We start from the raw sequence: 23,298 nt of genomic DNA, 5'->3' as shown, positions 1-23,298 counted from the left end.
TCACGCTTAGGTCTTAATCCCTATTATAAAATATAGGACTAAAAAAAATTAAATATACCACCTCTCTCAGCATCTAAAAAGAAAAAAAAATCCTAGCATGCTACCAGCATTCTCCAGCTAATCCTCTCCTTTCACTGTGCATTTAAAAAGTTTCAAAAGGCATCCTAAAAATAAAACCCTAAAGTGTACCAATGCCCTAATCCCACCTCTGGAAACTAATTCAAGTAAATCTGGAGTAGAGCGAGGGGAGGGATTTGCCCAACTGTAAAGGCATCTCAGGCGATTGTTAGGTACAGGCAGAGGTAGAGAACTCTCCCCTAATGGGTACAAAGTAGGAGGACCTACTGTTTCACATTTTATATTCGATAGATGTCTGGAGTAAGGTGAAGTTGCAGAATGAATCCACAGAAAAAACAACATACCTCACCTCCAGAGCAAAGAAGAAAACATTTCAGGATTTGGAGAGATCAAGTAGTTTCCCCCTTGCTCCCCATTCACAAAAATACAGTGTCCAGCTTCCTGGTTCCCCCAGGTCTCAGGATCCTGTCCCAGGACCCCGCTACCCCACAGCGCCTTGAGAGGGACTCATGCTGCATGGCCTCCAGCCTCAAAGAACCCATCCTACCCCCAGATGACTGAGCCATGCTCTCCCTGCCTGACCCTCAGGTTTTACTGAAAGAGCAATTGCTACCCCTTCCTTCTCCTCAAGTACCGAGGCCACTCACCCGGGACAAAGGGGGAACACCGATAAATTCCACATTTTTCACCATGAGAAAAGAAGATGCTGCTTAATGTACTCAGTTGGGACAATCTTTTGGTATTAGACTCCATAATTCATTTTTCCATGTGGGACAGTGGATGAAAACACCATGACATAAGATGGGACGTCCTATGCAACCATTTTATAATAAATGTAAACGTGATTTTTCAAACGTGTTTCCCTTCATGAGTCTGAACAACAGTATCTAAGTGGATAATGTAAAAGCACAACTAACCAAATGCAATTCTGCAAAAGAATTAGCTAAAATATTAAATAATAGTCTAACTTGAAAAAAAATAACACACATTTTCTTGGTGAATTATCCACATAAAATATGTAAATGCTTACCTGAATGCTTTATTAGCTTTAACAGGGGTTGCTTCAAAGCCAATTGGACAAAAATAATGATTTTGGCAGTGATAGATATAAGCCAGCGATTCATCTTTCAATCCATGAGTTAACTTCGACAAGGCCCCTGAAGCTACACAAAACAAAAGCAAACAAACTGAGGGACCATAAAGCACTGTAGATGCTTTACACAAACTACTAGTTAAGGACTGAAAGACATTACTTGGAACGCACGGACACTGCTGAGGAAGAGTGAGAAACTATTGACAGATACAAAAACTATTAATACATTTACTTTCAGTTTTACCCTTTCGACTGAAATTCAGATAAACCGAACCGCAAACTAAAGACCTGAACGGTGCCCTTGCTTATCAAAACCTTCTAGGGGCGCCTGGGTGGCTCAGTTGCTAAGCGTCTGCCTTCAGCTCAGGTCATGATCCCAGGGTCCTGGGATCGAGCCCCACACTGGGCTCTCCGCTCTGCGGGAAGCCTGCTTCTCCCTCTCCCACTCCCTCTCTCTCTGTCTCTCTCTCTCTAATAAATAAATAAAATCTTAAAAAAAAAAACCCTTCTAATAGCACATCCTTGTCTACAAAATTTAATGACCACATAAAACCCAATACCTAGTGTAAACAACAATGGTCTCAACTTTCCTGGTTGTGCATATCTGTCACTGGAAATTTCTCAATAGACATGCCCATTAGAAGCATTTTTGTTTACAGACTATATAGACTACTGTACTAATATGACTTTGTAAAAGATATACAAAAGGTAAGAATTTTTTCATTAAATTAAAATACTGGCATTCTAATATGTTCTTCCCATTCCACAGCGGTGATCTTGCACAGCTCCGGTGATATGTACACTGATGTTGATGGGTAAATGTAAACTCTAGATAAGACACAAACCTCCAAAATGCAAACTTTTCCCCACAACACACACTTTAGTCTTTCTACAAAAGCTACCCAGACTAGAGGGACAGCTTTCATAAGCCAAGTGATGAGATAAGAACATCTCTCAGACAGGCTGGTCATACCACAGAATCCTCTTAATAACCGTTCCTCCTTTTATATTTCCCACAGCTCTATTAGTTGTGAAGTCATTTCAAAAGTCTTACCATAAGCAGTAAGTTTTTACCAGCACTCAATACTTAAAGCCATTAACTGAGGTTTCGTTAACTTGCATCTCCTGGAAGAAACTAAATTATTAATGAACAAATAGCCCGTTAAAACTGGAAATCCTAAAAATAGGTGAAGTCGATGAAAGGTGGCAATTTATGGTTTCCCTGATTGACTTTCTGGCCACTGACATAGCTGAAGACCTCTAAGAACAGCAGGTCAAAGCTAACGCAGCAGGACGCCACTGCACCCCTGTAGACACAATTTGTGAGCTGCATGGGGACAATAACATTTTTAGCTTCAATCTGTTCTCCAAGTCTTCATCTAGGTCTTTCCCATAGATTTCTATTTCATGGCCTACCACCAGGGCATATCTGCATGGCACGGTGAAGTTTTCCACTAAAATTTCTATTTCATAATGACAAGTGATAAATCTTTCTGCAGCTTTTGGTTGACTTCCCTCGGCAATTTAAAAACTAACACCCAGGGCATCTGGGTGGCTCAGTCGATTGGGCATCTGCCTTCAGCTTGGGTTGTGATCCCGGAGTCCTGGGATCGAGTCCCACATCGGGCTTCCTGCTCTCTGGGGAGCCTGCTTCTCCTTCTGCCTCTTCCTCTCTCTCTCTCTTTCTGTCTCTCATGAATAAATAAAGGAAATCTTAAAAAAAAAAAAAAACTAACATCAAGGGCAGTTCTAATGAATGCCCAACAGAACTAAAATTCAGAAGAGGGTCTTATGTCATTACCATGGTTGAACGTCATTATAGATAGGTTCCAGGATCGTGAGCAAATGTAAATGTATGCATTTGGACTCCTAACAAATTCAATAATTACAAAAGATGGGTATACACATAACTGGTTTAGAAAAAAACTCTTAAAATCTTTTTTAAAATTGTGAAAATGTCAAATAGAAAGTTTTCCCAAATAACTAAAACCTTTACTGAATAACTAAAACTTATAATAAAAGGGATTTTTATCATAGCTTTTTAATGGATATCTTTAAGTATTTCACATTTTCCTTCTTTAAAGTCAAATGTAATACAAAACACCTGACTTCATTAGTGTGCCTGTGAAGAGTAATGACTCTAATGTCCTGGAATATATTCAAGATTTCAGGAGCAAATGAGATAGGTAAGAAAATTTGCTCTCATTATCCTCATTACCCTTCACATCTTTTTGTCTGCTGCAAGCACTCTTTTTTTTCCTTTTTTTAAAGAGTACAGGTGCTACAAACACTCTTTGACCATGTCCTTTTTTCTAGAAGACATGAGGTGGGGGGTTTTTTCTATAGAGTAATAATTATGGGCTTAGTGCTAGTCAGGGATGTTCCTGCTCCTTACTTCAAGGTTCTGGTTGGTTCAGATTAGGGATTAGCAAACTTTTTCTTAAAGGGCCAGAGAGTAAATATTTGAGGTTTGTCGGTCATGAGCACACCTCATACTAGTCACCTCTGCCTTTGTAGCATGAAGCAGCCATAGGGAATGTGTAAGCAAATGGTTATGACTGTGTTCCAATCAAACTTTGTTTACAAAAAGGACTGTAATTTGATGACCTCTAATTTAATAATAATTTTCAAACTTTTTTGGACATGCAACCCCTCTGTAAGGAAAGTTGACATGGCAGGCTAGTGCATTTAAAGGCTAAAAGCAGAGTTGTCATGGCCAAAAAGGAGGTAGGGAATCTGGATGCCTGGTCCTCTCCCCTCTCAGCACCAAAGTACTGCCATAGGATTCCCATGGCTCAGTTGAGCGCAATTTGAAAATCACTGAATTCCCTATCAATGGAAGACCCAGCTCTTGATAGAAAGACTACAGCAATAGTTCTCAAGCTCGACACACAGGGCTTGCTAAACAACTGATTGCTGGTACCCACCCCCACAGTGTGTGACCCAGTAGGTCTGGAGTGGGGACCAAAAACTTGCATGTCCAACAAGAACTTGCATGTCTAACAAGTTAGCAGGTGATGCTGATATTGGTCCAAGGATCACATTTTGAGACTTGGTCTAGAGTTAATGGAAAATTCCATTTAACTCAATGTAGTAAACCATTTGTGAGCACCTACTAACTATACCAGGAACTGCAGGAAAACAAGAGGCAAGTAATGCATAGTACCTCGACCTGCCCTCCTAGGGAAGATAAAACAAGTATTATTACATTATTATTTACTATAGAGTGGAATAAGACAGTGCCACAGAAAAGGGATATAATTCAAAGGAGAAGAGCACATCAGGTTTGAAGAATCAAGAAGGGTGCCACTCAAGACAGACCTTAACGAAGTGGTAGGATTTCAACAATCCAGACAGAGGAAAGGCCAGGAGGAGAAAACAAAATCATTGCAGGGGAGGGATGTAATCAGGGAACAGCAGGTGGGTGGTCTAGTTTAGAATACAGGGTATGACAGCATAGTGAATCCTACCGTAGGGCACCCCCAGAATTTCAGGACAAGGTCAGAAAAAGATCACCCTCTGAAATAAAAGACAGTAAATACAATATTTAATACATTAAGGTAGTCACCCAGGGAAGTACTTCTAGGCAGGAGAAGACACAAAAATGTGTTACTGATAGAAATGAAATTCAGCACCATGTTCAGCCTAAACCAGAGTATTTCTAAAAAATCCAAAACCTACATGACAAAGCAACCACTTCCAACTGCAGGGCCTGATCTGTATGGCGCACAAGAACTACTAGAACCAGCTGGACTGCTATACAGTGAGAAGGAACATACTTCCTGAGCGGCCAACGAGAGAATTCTGGTCCCTTTGGTTATATATTTCTCACTCTAAGTTAATATATAAACATTCTGGTATTCTCTGAGTCTGTTTAGTGCAAGTTTGTTCTATAGGGCCTGATCATCTATAGGAAAACTACAGAGAATTCTGGAAGAATTTGTCACAAGTATTTTACACCTTCAAAGACAAGAACCAGATTCTTTAATCCAGGAACATAACATTATCCTGCAAGGTTCTTCCTCCCTTGACACCTTTTAAATGCAGCTGGTCCGTGGAGGACAGCAGTGGAAGGCCAATCTGCATTGGCTTTGAATGATGCTAAGGATTTTATGCTTTAAGCAAGCACTGGAGAGCTCCTGAAGTAGATGGATCTATTAGCACTGCACACTGAAAAGTGCCGTGGTGTCTAGTAAGAACTGGGAGAAACCAGCAGATGAGGAAAACAGAATATTGATGCATAGTCCACCTGAGATGTGCTAAGACACAGTGGTAAGCTCCTAACAGTGGCCACAGTGAGAGTATATATGAGTCACATCGGGAAAGGGTAGAGGTAGCTGTTTTCGGTTAAGCGAAACTAAGAAGTTATAATACATACCAGCATAAAAATGAAATACATGAACATTAGTATAATTGTCAAGCTAGCTGATTAAAAAAAAATTAATCTAGGGGCACCAGAATCACTCAGTCAGTTAAGCATCTGCCTTTGGCTTAGGTCAGGATCCCAGGGTCCTGGGAGGGAGCCCCGTGTCTGGCTCCCGGGAGAGTCTGCTTCTCCCTCTCCCTTTGCCCCTGCCCTGCCCCCACTGGTGAACTCTCTCTCTCTCAGATAAATAAATAAAATCTTTTTTAAAAAATAAAAAAAATTAATCTAGACTTTCCTGGCACAAATGTTGGTGGCTAAGTGAACCAACAGTTTTTTTTGTTTTTTTTTTTTTTAAGATTTTATTTATTTATTTGACAGCGAGAGACAGAGCAAGAGAGGGAACACTGCAGGGGGAGTGGGAGAGGGAGAAGCAGGGAGCCCGATGCGGGGCTCGATCCCAGGACCCTGGGACCGTGACCTGAGCCGAAGGCAGACACTTAATGACTGAGCCGCCCAGGCGCCCCTGAACCAACAGTTTTAAGTTACCCGAATAATAATAATAGCAATAATTATATTATATTATGTTATGTTTATTATATTATATATTATATTATATTACATTATATTATATTTCTTATATTATATGAACCAATAGTTTGAACTAGTTGTTGACCACTTACCACACAAACTTTTATTATGAGTAATTACAACTCTGAAAAAAATACTTCTACTCATATTAACAGTTAATCTGTTAATTTCACCAAAACCCCTGCATTTTGCTTTTATTCCTGAGTGAGCTCGATTTCCATTTACTGAGGGCCCCCTGGAAATGAGCATGTCAGCAAGCACTGGGGAGTTACAAAGTCGAAGAAGACTAGTACCCAGGAAAACAGACCTAATAATTCTTTAAAAATAATTGAAACAAAAAGAGAATATGCATCTCAAAGTGTTTTTCAAGTGAACAGCAACAAGGGACAATGGTTTTCACTACCGAACATCCCAGAGACAAATGAGAAAAGCCTATTTCTCAACTCTTTCTTCCACAGAGGGAGAACAGAAAGGTCTTTTGCTTGACATTGTACCACCCCTCCCTCTGAACACGGTCAGAAGTTCGAGGGCAGCCCCTGCAAGGTCATGGTCACCATACACGGACTCAGGGCTATTGAAAGATGTCCCTATGGTCAAGGAGCTGGACGAACACACTGAAAAGATGAAACATAAGGCTGCAGAGGCCAAATGCCAAACGACAGATGCAAATGATCAGTCTTGTAGGAAGAGGAAGTGGCACATGAAGTGGCAGGGGGCGCTTCAGCGATAGAGCAGGGTTTGCACCAGACAACTGATTATTGAGGAGGAAGACAAGAAAATGCCAAGGTGGGAAGCAGATCAATTATCCTTCAGGAAATACGCATAGAAAAAGACAAAGTCAGGAGTTAAGTATTGTAATAGGGAAAATGAAAACATAAAGAAAACTGAGAAAATATATTATTTTCATTTGAAGAAATGGCAGCAACCCCGCCCCCCCCCCACCAAGGAAAGGGGGTTGGGGCAGGGGAACAGGTGAATGAGTAGTTTATTCCATTCCTCGCTGAAAAAGACCTGGCAGATATTGGAGGAAATGTGAACATATGGGTAAAAAAGTCCGTAGGGCCCAGGGCCACACAGCCTAGATTATTAGGGACACTGGTGAATCTACACATCAAATCATTAAGTTAAAAAAGTCATGAAGGTGGGGCACCTGGGTGGCTCTGTCCATTAAGCATCTGCCTTTGGCTCAGGTCATGATCCCAGGGTCCTGGGATTGAGACCCGCATTGGGCTCCCTGCTCAGCGGGGAGCCTGCTTCTCCCTCTCCCACTCCCCTTGTTTGTGTTCCCTCTCTCACTGTGTCTCCCTCTGTCAAATAAATAAATAAAATCTTAAAAAAAATAAAGTCATGAAGGACTACTAGGCTATTAGGAAATAAATAAAATACAAACCCTGAAAAGATCTGCAAATGAGAGAGTTTCCAATAAAAGTAGGGCATAAAATCTTAAAGTCAGATGGGACATTTGGACAAAACAAATTGAAAATTCCAGAACAGCAGTTCCCAAATCAACTGTCTCCAGGGCCCTATTAGTATTTTCCTACATTCCATTAATAAGTAACTACATTCTCTTACCTTGGGAATTCGTTTAAATTTACATAACTGATGCTTCTGCTATGCTCAGATTTTCTTTGATACTATATTCTTTCTGATATCAAATTTCCTTTCATATTATAATTTCTGAGCCTTGGTGATTCCCCTGGTTTCCTTGGATTTTAGTGACCCTTCTCTGCGTAGGTCCTGCCCCTCTATCCAGATGCTGCTGATAGTAATACAACAAAAATCCATGAACTTCTCTATGAAATCCTCTTCTGACTGGCAAGTAATAAGACAAGCAAGTAACGGACTCATGAGTCTTAGGCTGGTGTCTCCAGGGCCCCACTCACAACGCAGTCTTGGGACAGCAGCCCGAGAACAGTATCACAGTACTTTTCCACGTCTCGGACACATAAATGTGACATTCTCTCCATCGATTATTGCATTATTTATAGAAAAGTTCTGCCAATCGCTGCTGTAGGTTTATGATTCTCAGTGTGGACACATCCAAGTGGTTACACAAGACCCCTTGGGGCACAGACACAAAATATTAGAACATTTACTTTTCTTTATTGTCTCACACTAAAAAAACAATTAAGTTTTACTAATATTTATTCTATGGACTGAGCATGCATGTCATGAAAGATCCCATGTCACACACGCGCAGTTGTCAGAGAAGGGTGGGAGTCCCACGGGGGGGGGGCCGGGTGCTGGCTCACATCACTAATTACTGTTCCGAGACACCCTTGCTCATCCACTTGCTTCCAGCAAACTTCCATCTTCAGTGTAAATTTTATAAGACCTTTAATGAAGAGAATCATTACCATACTTTGTAACAACTGGAGGACGTTTAAATCTTTGGGGCCAGAAAAACATTCTACTTATCTTGTGAAAATCTTATGATAAAATCAAGGTCTGGGACACCTGGGTGGCTCAATCGGTTGAGCATCTGCCTTCGGCTCAGGTCATGATCTTGGGGTCATGGGATCGAGCCCCGTCAGGCTCCCTGCTTCTCACCCTCTCTCATTATCTCTGTTGCTATCTCTCTTTCTCTAATAAATGAATAAATAAAATCTTAAAAAAAAAATCTGAAATCAAACAGAACCCTTGTGCTAAGGAGACATGAAGCATTCTGGGGAAAAAAATGTTTAGCAATGTTTCTATCAGTATATAATTTTGTTGCTGAAAATGACGTATGTTAATTATAAAAAATGTTAACCATATAATAGCTCTAAAATGTACTAGGATCGTTAAAAGAACACAACAGTGGGACCCACAGAACAACAAGTGGTTAGGTTTGAAATCTGAAATCAGGCGGACGAGTTCTGACACCTGACTCTACCACTCACTAGCTGTGCAACCCTGTTCTGCTTACTGAACTTTCCATGTCTGTTTCCCCATCAGGGAAGGGGGGATGGTACATCTATACAGGATTGCTACCGAATTAAAGCAAGGAAGTCTGCACGGTGCCTAGCACACATGAAACATCTGCTAAAAGATGGTTTTACTACTATAAAATTAATTTTTAAAACTGAGAAGTAGGAATGTATAGTAAAATGTATGGAAATGCCCTTAAATTTAAATGAAATTACCTGGGGCACCTGGGTGGCTCAGTCAGTTAAGCCTCCGACTCCTTATTTCAGACCAGGTCACAATCTCAGGTCCTCAAAATCAAGCTCAGCAGCTGGCCCCATGCTCAGCAAGGGGTCTGCTAGTCCCTCTTCCCCTGCTCACGAGCTCACACACTCTCTCTTTCTCTCTCTCAAATAAAGAAATAAATAATCTTTAAAAAAAATGAAATTACCCTCAAAAGTTAATATCATATGAAAGATGACAGTGGTCAATATGATATATAATATGATCTTGGTAATGATGAGTATCTTGTTTTACAGACTGATATTATAAGCTAGCATCACCATAAACTAAAATACAGATCTGGCTAGGATAAAAATCTAGAACCAACATAATTAATATTATTTTCCTTTAATTTGAAGAAATAAAGTATAAGATGTCTCTTTCCTAGAACAAAACATACACATTCTTAGGAAATGTGTCATGGGGCTAACAGGCAGAAATTATTAAATATTAGTAAAAAGTACATTAAGGAATCACCAGGATTACCAAAGATGCTCCTTACTTGTCAAGGCTGATTAAAAAACAAACAAAAACAAACAAAAAAGAAAAAAACAGACCAAAGACCTTAAAACCCCAAAACTGTATAAAACATTCAGTATTAAAGCAGGAATAATTAATATACCAAATGAAAGTCAAGCCACTAATCTGAATGATACAGTTTACGGAAAACTCTATATATATCCATAACTGGTACTGATATGGAAAACAAAGGCAAAAGAAATGTAGCTTAAATTAAAATCTCCTTACAGCTTGCAGCCCATTGATGGACACCTGAAACACGCAGAGCATGACCTTCCTCAAGGAACCCATGGCTGCCTTAGTGCCTTCAAGTTTAAAAGGAACCTTATCTTAGCAGCACCTGGGCCCTCACGGTCCTGAAAGCCTTGCTTCCAGATTCCTTGGAGATGGGCGCTATTCCCTAACCCCCATTAATTAAAAAGTATACAGTCAGTCACTCCTCACAATCCCCATATAGCTCTCTCTGCCCACAGGTCCCAGCCCGTGAATAGGGGAAGGGGTGAAGGTCAGGCAGGAGAGACAGGAGGCCCCTGACTAGGCTCCGGAACTATTCCTGGCAGGTGGAGATGCTGAGACAGAGAAGAACAAGACATAAGGGAACAAACCAAGGTTGCAGAAGAATCTCAAGGCCACACGCTTTCCAGTCAGTTCTCAATAGAAGACTGCCAGTAAAAGCCCATGGTGACAACCCATTCAGGACCCCTCTCAGAGTTTTTTTCCAGACCCCTCTGGAGAGTTTTTTTCTTTCCTTTCTGCTCTCACCTCCACTTAATAAACTTTCACTTGACTTCACCCTTTTGTGTCGCAAGATTCATTCTTGGACTCTGTGAGACAAGAGCCCTGCAATCCTGCAACAGTACCACTGCTAATTAAACTGTGCTTGATTTAATCCCTATATGCATATCTACAAATAAATCTGGTTTAAAGAGATAGACGTTGATCGTAATACATAAGTTTAATCACAGAAAGATTCATAGCATTCACAGTATATTGTTGTCTAAAGAATTCTGAGTTTAGGATTGTTCCATTCAACAGAATATAAATGTGAAAATAAACACAAATACATAAAACATAGTTTTTAAACTGATCCATCAGTTTTTCTTCCTTGGGATACAGAGACCCTAAATAACCCTGCCAATGACATAACAAATGTACTGGATAAAATATTTAAAAGAGCTGTTAAAATACATAACTGAAGAATTTCCAGAGACTAAAAAATAAATAAAAGTAGAGGTCCTATGAAGGTCTTTGTCCTGAAGGTTTCTGCTAAACCCCATAAAAGGTAAAGTTCTACTCTGATGGCTGCAGGAGGTCTGCAGGAAATAAGGCTGGGGGCAGGGGGCAGAATGGAGCGGGAAGGAAACCAAAATATGCCTGTCACCCAAAATATGCCTCTCTGACATAAAAATTATTTTGAGCTGAAGGCAATTAAGAAGCCGCAAATGCAGGAAAAGCTCTCTCAACCCTCCCCTTCCCTACCTAAAGGCAGGATGTAAATTCTCCTTTTACCGGAGACAGACTCTTAGCCCAGAAATGGCACCAGAGGAATCTGCAAACAAACCTTCCTCCATTAGTTCCCTTCCACATAAGTAACCTTCCCTGGGATGCCCTGGGCTCCCCAGATAGCCGTCACTTCTCTACAAATGTATTGTTCTTTGTTGCAGATGCTAAGTAAGCCATTCTAAGCCACCAGGCTGAGTTCCTTTTCACTGAGGTTTCTCCCACATGAAGTGCGCCGTACGTGTTAATAAACTGGCTCATCTGTCTTTTTGCTACATGTCCCAGCTGAAAACCTAAGATGGGTAGAGGTAAAGTTTTGCCTTCTCTTGAAGAGGACAAGAGGAGAAAACCCATGCAAAGCTGGAACAACATGAGGCAGTATAGAGGGGAACCAGAAATAAAGTGACCACATGGAACAGAGACCAAAGAAATGTGCCAGTCTAAACTTTGGATTGATGGTGCAGCCAAGATTTCCTCTAAGAATTCAAAATCATAAACCAGTTCAGAATGATGCCATCTGTATCATCAAAAAAAAAAAAAAAAAAACCTCAATTAGAGAGTTTAAATAAAAATTGTCCCAGTACTCCAGGAAATGGGCAAAACTAAATGCAAATCTTCTCTCAAGATTTTTAAATCCAAACCAAGCCCCAAACCCTGCCACAGAAGTAGATCCAACTAAACAGATAACAGTTTTAAAAAATTATACACACAAGGAAACACAACATCTCAACTGAAATCCAAAAGAAACAAGAGAAAGTAGAATCAGACAAATTTTAGATATTAGATCAAATACAGGGAAAAAAAGGTTTAATGTATTTGAAAAAAAATAAAGGGGGCTTGAAATTATAAGAAACAACAGACTTTAAAAAATAAAATGGGTTAAGCGTCTGGATGGTTCATGTCATGATCCCAGGTCCTGGGTGCATCGGGCTCCCTGCTCAGCGGGCAGCCTGCTTCTCCCTCCCCCACTCCCCCTACTTGTGTTCCCTCTCTCTCTGTCTCGCTCTCTGTCAAATAAATAAATAAAATCTTTTTTAAAAAAGATAAAAAAATAAAAAATAAAATAAAATAGGGAAGGTGAAATGTGTGAAGGTGATTAAAGGCACAAATTTCCAGTTATAAAATAAGCCAGATATGGGGATACAATGTACAGCTGGAGACTATGCTTAATAATGCTGTATTTTATAGTTGAAAGCTGTAAAGTAAGTAAAGCTTGACAGTCCTCATCACAAGAAAAAAAATCTGTAAGTACGTGTGGTGACAGGTGTGAGCTACACCTATTGTGGTGGTCCTTTTGCAATGTATACAATAGCAAATCATTATTATGTTATATAGCTGAAACTAATGTCATGTTATATGCCAACTCTACCTCAGGTTTAAAAATTTTTTTTATTTAAAGATTTTATTTCTTTATTCATGAAAGACAGAGAGAGAGGCAGAGGGAGAAGCAGGCTCCCAAGGAGCAGGGAGCCCGACGTGGAACTCGATCCCAGGACCCTGGGATCATGACCTAAGCCGAAGGCATACGCTTAACCATCTGAGCCACCCAGGCGCCCTAAAAAATTTTTTTTAAGATTTGAAAAAGAACTAGGTAGTTCTGGAATAAAAAACATGACTGAATTTTTTTTTAAACTGAAATTCAGTAGACACTTTTCTTTATTAAAAAAAAAAAAGCAAACTAAACACAGGGGAAGAGAAAATTAGCAACCTGGAAAGTATATCCTTTGTTAGTTTTTAACTGTCTGACCAATTCCTGAGGAAGTGTGTTGAGTCTCACCAGAAACAGAAAAGAAAAAAAAAATACCATTCATTTAAAGCTGTTTTTTCCACAGGGACAGGCTCTCTGCAAATGCGCAGAATTTAGGGAGTAAGAATAAAAGCTAACATTTACTGAGTCCTTACTCTGTGTCACACAAGGGGCTAGGTATATATAATATATGTCTCTTTTTATCTTCACAGTGACCCTATGGGATGGGTACAAATATGGAAAGACAAAGGTCTACACTGGACTCAGTAAGTGGTCCTAACTGCCTTGTTCAAGGTCACAGAACCAGAATGTATAGAAACCAACACATGTCAACTCCCAAGTGTGCCTGACTCATAACCAACTTGCTATACCTGCTACAGGTCAACAGGCTATAACCTGCTCTCTGTTTCAGTCCTTCACCTTGGTAAACCATGTACCCTCTCTCTTTAACCAGACTGGTTAAGTTCCTCGGAGCCCTCTTCTCCAGTAGGACTCCACCTCAGGCTTCTGTGTCCGTCCTTGGTTGGTCCAATTTTAGCAAGAACCCTGCTAAGCCAGTTTAAGGAGACTCTGTCACCCTTAATACCTGCTCAGTTTCCTTATGCCCCACTCTTGATGTCTAAGCCTGTAGCCTGCCCTTGGCCTGCCTACCACAAGAATCCTCTCAGAGCAGTTAGCAAGGATCCCCCTAACCCCCCCCTTCATGCCCCCTTATAGTAACCTCCCAACCACTCACTTTGCTAATTGGCTATAAATCTCAGTAGTCTTTGTTGTACTCAGGGTTGAATCCCATCTCTGCTCCCATTATAATAACCCACTACAATAGTCTTGAATAAAGCCTCCATGATCATTTTAACAAGTGTCAAATAATTTTTTCCTTAACTATATTATAATTTTCTAATTAGTAAAGTCAAAAGGCTATGATGAAATGTGAAAGATGGAAATTGTCCAATATAACTAACATATAACTAAAATAGTCCTGGGGCGCCTGGGTGGCTCAGTCGTTAAGCGTCTGCCTTCGGCTCAGGTCATGATCCCAGGGTCTTGGGATCGAGCCCCACATCGGGCTCCCTGCTCTGCGGGAAGCCTGCTTCGCTTCTCCCTCTCCCACTCCTCCTGCTTGTGTTCCCTCTCTCACTGTGTCTCTCTCTGTCAAATAAATAAATAAAATCTTTAAAAAAAAAAAAATAAAAAAATAAAATAAAATAGTCCTGAAGATCAGTTCCATTACTCTCTGTTACAGCCAAGACTTCTGTAATAGAACTCTGTCACTTTCAAAGACCATTGTCCTGTTGTTAGATGTTACTGTGCAGGCCTACCATCAGATATTCTAAAATCCTGGCATTCCTTTTTAGGAAGAGGAACTGCAAATTCCATGTTGCTTCCTGAAAGAGTTTTACCAGCACACACACACACACACACACACACACGCACACACGCACACACGCCATAGGCCCAAACAATACAAGCAATGCATTAAAGTAGTGTTTAGGACATACTTGAAAATTCTAAAAGTTCTACATGCAAAGATGAGAAGAGCTAAAAATATTCACCCATGTTATGAAAGTACCCTACAGATTTCTATTATGATTTCCCCCTTGGATAAAGACATATAAAAATAAGAGATTGTATTCAAGGTTTGCATAATGTCCCATGAACCAAATCAGCCAATCTTTGAGACAGATCCTAAGGCGTGTGTGTGTAAAAATCTTCTATATGCTTACTTACCAGTTTCTCCAGCTGTTTTGTTCTTCCCATGAGGCTTATATAGAACATACGAGCATCCTCTTACATGGAAGTGGTCATTAATTTGTCTAAACCATCTGAAAATGACAAGAAAGTTTGCTCATAGCCAACAGTTCCATAGCACAGATGGCACTATTCCAATTCCAGCAAAATTCGGGCAGCACCCAAGTTTGGTGTATCTACCAAAGGCTGGGGCCCAGCAGCTGGAAACATGGTTTTACTGTCAACACACATCTACAGCATTGTTATTTCACAGAACTAGAAATCAGGTGTTGTCTGTAAGCGAGGACTTCATACCTCATAAGTGTTGTATTTCCAGTGAAAGGGCCGAACCTAATATCTTCAAATGGGGGTTGAAAGCCCAAAATACGTAAAGCTTCTTCTTGGGTAATAGGTGGAAGACTACAAAAGAAACATTACCTTTCATTTTACAATTCCAATCATATGGAAATATAACCTGCCTCAATGTTCATATGTCCATCTGATTTGCAAACAATTTTAGTAATACAGTTGACCCTTGAACAACATGGGTTTAAACCACACAGGTCCACTTATACACAGAAAATTTTTTTTTATAAATACAATGCAGTACTTTAAATGCATTTCTCTTCCTTATGATACTCTTAACATTTTTTCTCTAGCTTACTTTATTGTAAGAATACAGTATATAATACATATAACACACAAGGTATGTATTCATCTACTGTTTATGTTATTGGTAAGGCTTGTAGTCAACAGTAGGCCATGAGTCATTAAGTTCTTGGGGAGTCAAAAGTTTTATGTGGATTTGAGACTGCCCTAACCCCTGTGTTTTTCAAGGGTCAACTATATTCTTAATACTTATTTTATCACAAATAATACATGCTTATTATTTTTAGCTAAAGGCTTATAACAAAATGCAGCAATTTTTTTCTTGATGTATGAAAAACTTATTCTTAAAACCCTTCAATTACAGAAAAAGCGTATTGCTTTTTACTAAAAAACTTCTGAATTTGGAATTTAGGGATACCAATAAATTAATAAATACTTACTTTCCAGCTCCCATCGTGCTATATAAAAAATTCCAACACGAAATTAATGAGGAGATACCACAAGAAGTCTTATATTGTGGTCGGCTTATGCAGTACCTGAGAAAACAAAAGACTGTTTTCTTCACTTGAATGAATACAAAATGTGGATACAGAAATATAATATTCATGGCAACTAAATGTGTTAGCATAATGAAAACTTTACTCATATAAGCCAATGTAAAATCTTTACTCACTTAAAATATTTTTTTATTTATTAAATATATTGTAAATGTATAACAACAATAAACCATCCAGTTTAATAAAGTTAGCTAAGTTTAACTAACGACTCTTTAAAGTAGATGTTATCTAAACCAATGGAAAAGAAATAATAATATATAAATGTAGGCACCAACTACTAAAATTTCAGTGTAAGCTCCTAACTGAGCTGCATACATGATTATTTGCAACTTCAAAAATACTGGAGAAACGAAACAAAGCACTGTCCCCATGTATCAATTTTTCAGATTCTTCAACTCAGACTAAAAAACAATTCACCACCCATTTATCACCAACTATGTCCAACTAAAAACCCTTGGGTGAGAAGCAATGGTTCCATTGTCACAGAGAATTTTAAAGTGTAACACAAAATCCTTCCATGGCACAATTTCATTGCACTGAGTAATCGAGACAATTTTCTAAATTGTCACATGTCAAGAGAAGTGACTGCAGCTAATGTGAACTGAGGAGAAAAGAAGCAGACTATTCAATCAGAAAAAAAGAAATAGTATTGGCTTTCAAATTACCTTTTCACAACTGCTTTTTTTTTTTTCTAGATTTTATTTTTTTTAAGGAATCTCTACACCCAGTGCGGGGCTCAAACTCACAACCCCAAGATGAAGAGTCACACACTCTATGGACTAAGCCAGCCAGGTGCACCTCCCAACTGCTTTTTAATGAAGGTGCTGACAGTGGCCAAAACAAAAAGGAGAAATAAGACTTATCACTAAACACAGTTTTGGTCTTACCTTAAAGTTAATTACAAAAAGAAAAATTACAGATACATGTATATATATTCGTATATGTCTACATAATATGCATAATGGCGCCTATACAAATCAACAACCCTTGTATCTATAGGCTGAACTAGAACCTTTAAGACTAGATACAAAGGATTCTTATGGTCCTTAACTATATGGTTATTATGTAGCCACATAATACACGAATTGTTATGGACTGAACTACACCACCCTAAAAAGATACGTTGAAGTCCTAACCACAGAAGCCTATGAATACAACCTTACTTGGAAACAGGGTCTTTGCAGAAGGAATTGCATTAAGAGGAGGTCACACTGGAGTAGGGGTGGGCCCTTAATCCAAGATGACCGGTGTCCTTATAAAAAGAGAAGAAGGACACACAGAGAGGAGAATGCCTGCCGGACGAAGACCCAGACACATGGTGGGGGAAACAGAGATGGAGGCAGAAGCGTCGAAGCTTCAAGCCTAGGAATGCCAAGGGCTGCCAACAAAGCACTGGGAGTTAGAATGAAGCAAAAAATTCTACCCCATGGCTTCAAAGGGAATGTGGCCTTGCCAATACCTTGACTTCAGACTTCCAACCTCCAGAACTATGAGACGGTTTCTATTGTTTTCAGCCACCCAATTTATGGCACTTTGTTATGGTAGCCCTAGGAAACTAGAATCATCCTCCAGAAAAGACTACAAAATAACTGGTTTACATCCACAAAAGAAAAAAACCAATGAACACATTAGAATGATTTTGTTTATATCTATTCGCAAGGCTGTTTAAAAAAGAATTCCTACCCACAGAAATGATCCTGGCCTGAGAAAGCGTTGGCATTATACAGCTCCCGTTTCAAACTCAGAAGCTAACTTCCCTAAGTGCTCAGGTATTCATAGCTCCCTCCAACATTCCGTTCTGCAACTAAATTTCCTCCAAATGGACTTAGCAGTCAACATGACTTGTTTCCTACTGCTTTCCATTCCTTTCTTTACCCGCAATATCTTGGTTGGTTTACATCCCTTGTTGAATGGCTAAGAGCTCATGGGTTTTGTAGTCACTGAATTCTCACATGATTCGGAGTCTGTTGCTACCACACTCGAATGACAATGTGAATGTGACATCTGGGTGACTTTTTCTCTCCTGAGAAACATGACTCCACTGTAGCCTGGCAGCCAGTGCTGCCATGGTGAAGACAGAGACCAAAGGGATAATTTCCCTTTGTACAACTGGTTTTGCACCTGGGCACCCAAGACTCCTTATACTTGAATTTCAGTAACTCCCCTAGAACATGCCTTGATGCTCATCAATCTGTATCGACTTTCCTTTCCTGGGACACAATTTACCCTTTCAAATCTGCAGACTCTAGCCTTTCCTCATTTGGGGAACATTCCTTCCAGTTGTGTCTTCAAATTATTTTCTTTTCTATGCTCTGATCTCTTCCTCAAGAATACAAGTTAGTACTATTTGGAGCCTCTGTCTGTTATCCGTATTTATCTGTTCTTTTTCTTTTTTAAGATTTTATTTTTAAATAAACTCAAACTCAAAACCTCAGGATCAAGAGTCACACACTCCACCAACTGAGCCAACCAGGCGCCCCAATATTTATCTGTTCTTTCATCATTTTTACATCTTTGTTCTTTTCCATGTGAGTTTTGTGCGATTTCCTCACACTGGCTCGCCATTGACTTATTATGTTTTTCATTGGGTTGGGTTTTTTTTTTCCTTGCTTCGAATGTGGTTTTCACCTCTACAATGACTTTTTTTTTTTCTCCACTTCTTTCCAAGGACCTGTCAATTATTTCCTTCTGTTGTCATACAATGTCTTCTTTGACTTCATTTTGAGAAAGTGTGTAAATTACAACTTTTTTGATAAAGAGGGCTTATTCTGAATTTTAACTTTACTTCCTAGACTAACTCTCCCAAAGATGTATATGCCTTCTGCAGTTGTCCCTGTTTTTGCTTATTTGCAACTTTTATATACATGTATCAAGTTGCTTCCTCTATGATTTTACTCATCCTTGAATAGAGCCCATTATCACAGAAGAGTTGTCTGCTATCTTCGACTCTCCACTGTCAAATCTGCCCCCATTTTTGTTTTTTTTTTATATAATTTTGGTAGAAACACAACATAAAATTTACCATCTTAACCATTTTTAAGGGTACAGGTGAGTGATGTTAGCTATATTCATATTGTTGTGAAAGAGATCTCTAGAACCTTTTCATCTTGCAAGACTGAAACTCTACACCCACTGGACGACACCCTTTTCCCCCTCCCCTCAGCCTCTGACAACCACCACTCTACTTTCTATTTTTATGAGTTTGACTACTTTATACATCATATAAATGGAATCTACAGTATTTATCTTTTCGTCACTGGCAACCACCATTCTACATTCTGTCTCTATGATTTTGACCACTCTTAAGTACCTCTTATAAGTGAATCACATATCATTGATCTTTTTGTGTTGGCTTATTTCATCAAGCATAATGTCCTTCCTCAAAGTTCATGTATGTTGTAGCATGCGTCAGAATTCCTACTATTTTAAGGCAGAATAATATTCCATTCTAGGTACATAGCACATTTTCTTTATTCCTTTATCAATGAACACTTGGGCTGCTTCCCCCTCTCAGCTATTGTGAATAATGCTGCAATGAACATAGTATGCAAATATCTCTTCAAGATCCTGCTTTCAATTCTTTTGGATATATACCCAGAATTGGGATTACTGGACCATATGGTGCCTTAGCTCAGGCAGCTATAACAAATTGCAATGGACCTAGTAGCTTCAACAACAAACATTTATTTCTCACAGTTCTGGAGGCTGAGAAGTCCAAGATCAAGATGCCAGCAAATCCAATGTCTGGTGAGAAGCTGCCTCCTGTTTAGCATATGACCACCCTCTCCTTGTATCCTCACATCATGGAGCAGAGACAGAGGGGAGGAAGCAAGCTCCCTCTTCCTGTCTCTTTCTATACAGGCTCCACTTCCTAATTCCATCACCTTGGGGGTAGTTAGGATTTCAATATCTGAATTGAGGGGAGACACAAACATTCGGCCCATAACATACATACCATTTTTAATTTTTTGAGAAACTTCCATACTTTTCCATAGGTGCTGTACCATTTTATAATTTTATATTCCTACCAACAGCACACAAAAGTTCCAATTTCTCTACATCCTTGCCAATAATTATTATTTTCTGCATTTTTGATAGTGGCCATCCTAATGGGTGTGAGGTAATATCACACTGCAATTTTGATTTGCATTTCTCTGATGATTAATGATGTTGAACATCTTTTTGTATGCTTGTTGGCCATTTGCATATTCTTTGGAGAAATGTCAATTCAAGTCCTTTGCCCATTTTTTAATCAGGTTCTTTGATATTTTTTGTTGTTGCTGAATTGTAGGAGTTTTTACAGATTCTGGATATTAACCCCTTATCAGATATATGATCTGCAAATATTTTCTCCCATTCTGGAGGATGCCTTTTCATTGTGTTGATTGTTTCCTTTGATGCACAGAAGTTTTAAGGCTTGGCATAATTCCATTTGTCTATTTTTACTTTTATTACCTGTCTTTTTGGTGTTATATCTCAGATATTGTTGTCAAATCCAATGTGATGAAATTTCCTCCTATGTTCTCTGCTAGGAGTTTTATAGTTTTAGATCTTTATATTTATGTCTTTAATCTATTTTGAGTTCATTTTTGTGTATGGTGAAAAGTAAGGGTCAAGTTCATGCTTTTGCAGAAGGATAGCCACTTTTCCCAGCACCATTTGCTGAAGACACTGTCCTTCCTCTATTCTGTGGTCTTGGCACCCGTACTGAAGATTGTTTGCCTATTTACACGAGTGTTTATTTCTGGGCTTTCTATTCTGACCCCTTTGTCTACATATCTGTCTTTATGCCAGGACCACACTGTTTTGATTATGTGCCTCTGTAATGTTTTGAAATCAGGAAATATGTGGCCTGTGTTTCACTCTTGCCGTCACCAACCTTCCCAGCAATTCACCAGAGGCACTGTCCTTGGCTGGAAATGAAGGGGTAAGATAATCAAGTGGCAATCAGATCAGCAGGAGGTCTCCTTCCATAGCCCCTACCTGCATTTCTGTAGCGCTGAACTGGATCTCCACCAAGAACTCCAATGTTTCTCCACTGGTGCAGCTGTAACACCCCTGGATCTAACCAAAGGGTCACCATATGGTTTTAGGACTGCCACACAAACATTAGGGAAACCTGTGCTGTTTGAGGCCCACCATAGTCTGTGTAGCCCTTGGTGTCCTCTCTCTGTTGGTCCAGAGTGCACAGGATTTGAGACGCTTGAATTAAAACCTATGGTTTGGGAATGTTGCTATTTCTTTGTTTCAGGGAAGATAGAGTTTTTCCCTATTTTTTTTTTAAATTTTGTTATTGTTTCCATGGGTTTGAGGTGTAGGTGCCAAGAGCAGGTCACCCCAAGATGGACCACTTTGGCATGAACATTATTTTGAGTTAAAAGCAATCCAAACCCAGCAGATTCAGAAAAAGCTCTCTACCACCCCCCCAAATGCCTGCTTTTTAAGAGGAAGAGAGCTATTGACAGAGACTCTCCTTTACCTAAGAAACTGATCTGCATAATAGGGCAAACTCTGTTTTTCAGAACATCTCCTTTCCCCTTCCTGCTAATGGCCTTCCTCCCCTTTGTATCCTCAGACCCCTACCCCCTCCTTAGCTCACTAAGCTTCATGTTACCTCATTGTCTTTGGAATTTCCATGTCTGTGTGGGTTCCCTATACATACATTATTAAATTTGATTTTCTCCTGTTCATCTGTCTCATGTCAATCTGATTCTAAGTCCAGCTAGAAGAACCTTGAAGGGCAGAGGAAGGTCTACTTCCCCAACAGAGAGAAGGAATGGAGTAAAAAGAGTTATTCTGTCATATTTAAATCTCTCCCTTCCATCTTAAACACTTCTTCACAAAGCCTTAGGATCAATCCTAGGCAGCCTTAAGATTTTCCCTATTTCTTCATCCATCCAAACTTGTTTTACTGGTCTTGCTCGTGACTGGCCTACAACTTTAATTGACTTTCTACTCTTTCCTATGGGTGTTTCCACTGCAACCCTAATCTTGTAATATTCTCGGTGGGAAATGAGCTTGTCATCCTGAATTTTTCCCCTCAGGTTATTGCTCCCATCTATCCTCTTCATCCAAGCCTTTACAACTTTACATATTGTACTGTTAAAATACAATTATCCAAATTTGTTTCTAAAACATATCATAAACCTAAGGGATTAGAAGCAAAAATGGGCAAAGCCTTTATCCAAAGAAATTAACATTACTGTTTTGGATTATAGTGTCTTTCTCCAACATGCTCTACATACTTATTACTACCAGTTTGTCTTTGTAAAATGCTCTTTTGTTAAGAAATCATCAATGGGGCGCCTGGATGGCTCAGTCATTAAGCGTCTGCCTTCGGCTCAGGTCATGATCCCAGGGACATGGGATCGAGTCCCACATCGGGCTTCCTGCTCAGCAGGAAGCCTGCTTTTCCCTCTCCCACTCCCCCTGCTTGTGTTCCCTCTTTCGCTGTGTCTCTCTCTGTCAAATAAATAAGTAAAATCTTTAAAAAAAAAAAGAAAAAAAAAGAAATCATCAGTGGTTTCTCTCTACATCATAAGAAAAAAAGCTAAATCCTTAGCCTGGTGTCCAAGATATAGATCATGACAGGTGTTACAAAGAAAGAATATGAACTTTGGAGTCTGGCTCTCTTCAGTTTCAATACAAGATCTACTTATTCACCATGTGATGTTGGGCGAGTTTCTAGGCTTCTCTGAGCTTCACTCCAAACAAGCTTGTCATATCTTCATTACCAACAAGCAAGACACTTTCCTACCATCCATTCAAAGACCTTTGGACACTCCATCCCCTCAGATTTCCTCTCTTAAGACCTAGCTCCTCGGGCACCTGGGTGGCTCAGTTGGTTAAGCGACTGCCTTCGGCTCAGGCCATGATCCTGGAGTCCCGGGATCGAGTCCCGCATCGGGCTCCCTGCTCAGCAGTGAGTCTGCTTCTCCCTCGGACCCTCCCCCCTCTCATGCTCTCTCTCTCTATCTCATTCTCTCTCTCAAATCAATAAATAAAATCTTTAAAAAAAAAAAAAAAGACCTAGGTCCTCAGTGAAGCCTCTCTTACGACCAAGCTCCTCATTACCTCCTCTACTAATGGTAGCTTATTCATACTCATCATCTGACAGATTGCCTGAGATATTTTATGTTTTTTCTGCTTAGTTCCCATTTCTCACCTAGATTCTAAACCTTGAGAAAACAAGGGCCATGTTTTGTGCATCTCTATTCTCAACCCACAGTAAAGGGTCTAATATATGAAATAACTGATAAAATCTAGCATTTTTCAACCTCATACAATTTTTAAAACCTCAAATCATAGACTAGTAATATTTAAAAGCTATCATTAATTAAACATT

At 39.6% G+C, this 23,298-nt stretch overlaps 1 protein-coding gene across 4 annotated transcripts in view; it reads right to left on the bottom strand.

The window, feature by feature from the left end:
* Nucleotides 1-23,298, bottom strand: part of BIVM (basic, immunoglobulin-like variable motif containing) — a 42,293-nt gene that overhangs the window by 5,709 nt on the left and 13,286 nt on the right. For all 4 annotated transcript variants that reach the window (XM_088021893.1, XM_088021894.1, XM_028112005.2 and 1 more), the window contains exons 4-7: nucleotides 15,837-15,932; nucleotides 15,103-15,207; nucleotides 14,788-14,882; nucleotides 1,109-1,241 (exon numbers count right to left, since the gene is read on the bottom strand). In XM_088021893.1, coding sequence (XP_087878019.1) covers nucleotides 1,109-1,241; nucleotides 14,788-14,882; nucleotides 15,103-15,207; nucleotides 15,837-15,932 — 429 coding nt within the window. The remainder of the gene's footprint in view (nucleotides 1-1,108; nucleotides 1,242-14,787; nucleotides 14,883-15,102; nucleotides 15,208-15,836; nucleotides 15,933-23,298) is intronic.

The sequence above is a fragment of the Eumetopias jubatus genome, unplaced genomic scaffold (assembly GCF_037043125.1).
Source record: "Eumetopias jubatus isolate StellerSeaLion01/CBP00866 unplaced genomic scaffold, mEumJub1_p1.0 scaffold_3, whole genome shotgun sequence".
NCBI classification, from domain to species: domain Eukaryota; kingdom Metazoa; phylum Chordata; class Mammalia; order Carnivora; family Otariidae; genus Eumetopias; species Eumetopias jubatus.
This window is presented reverse-complemented; position numbering and strand designations above follow the sequence as displayed.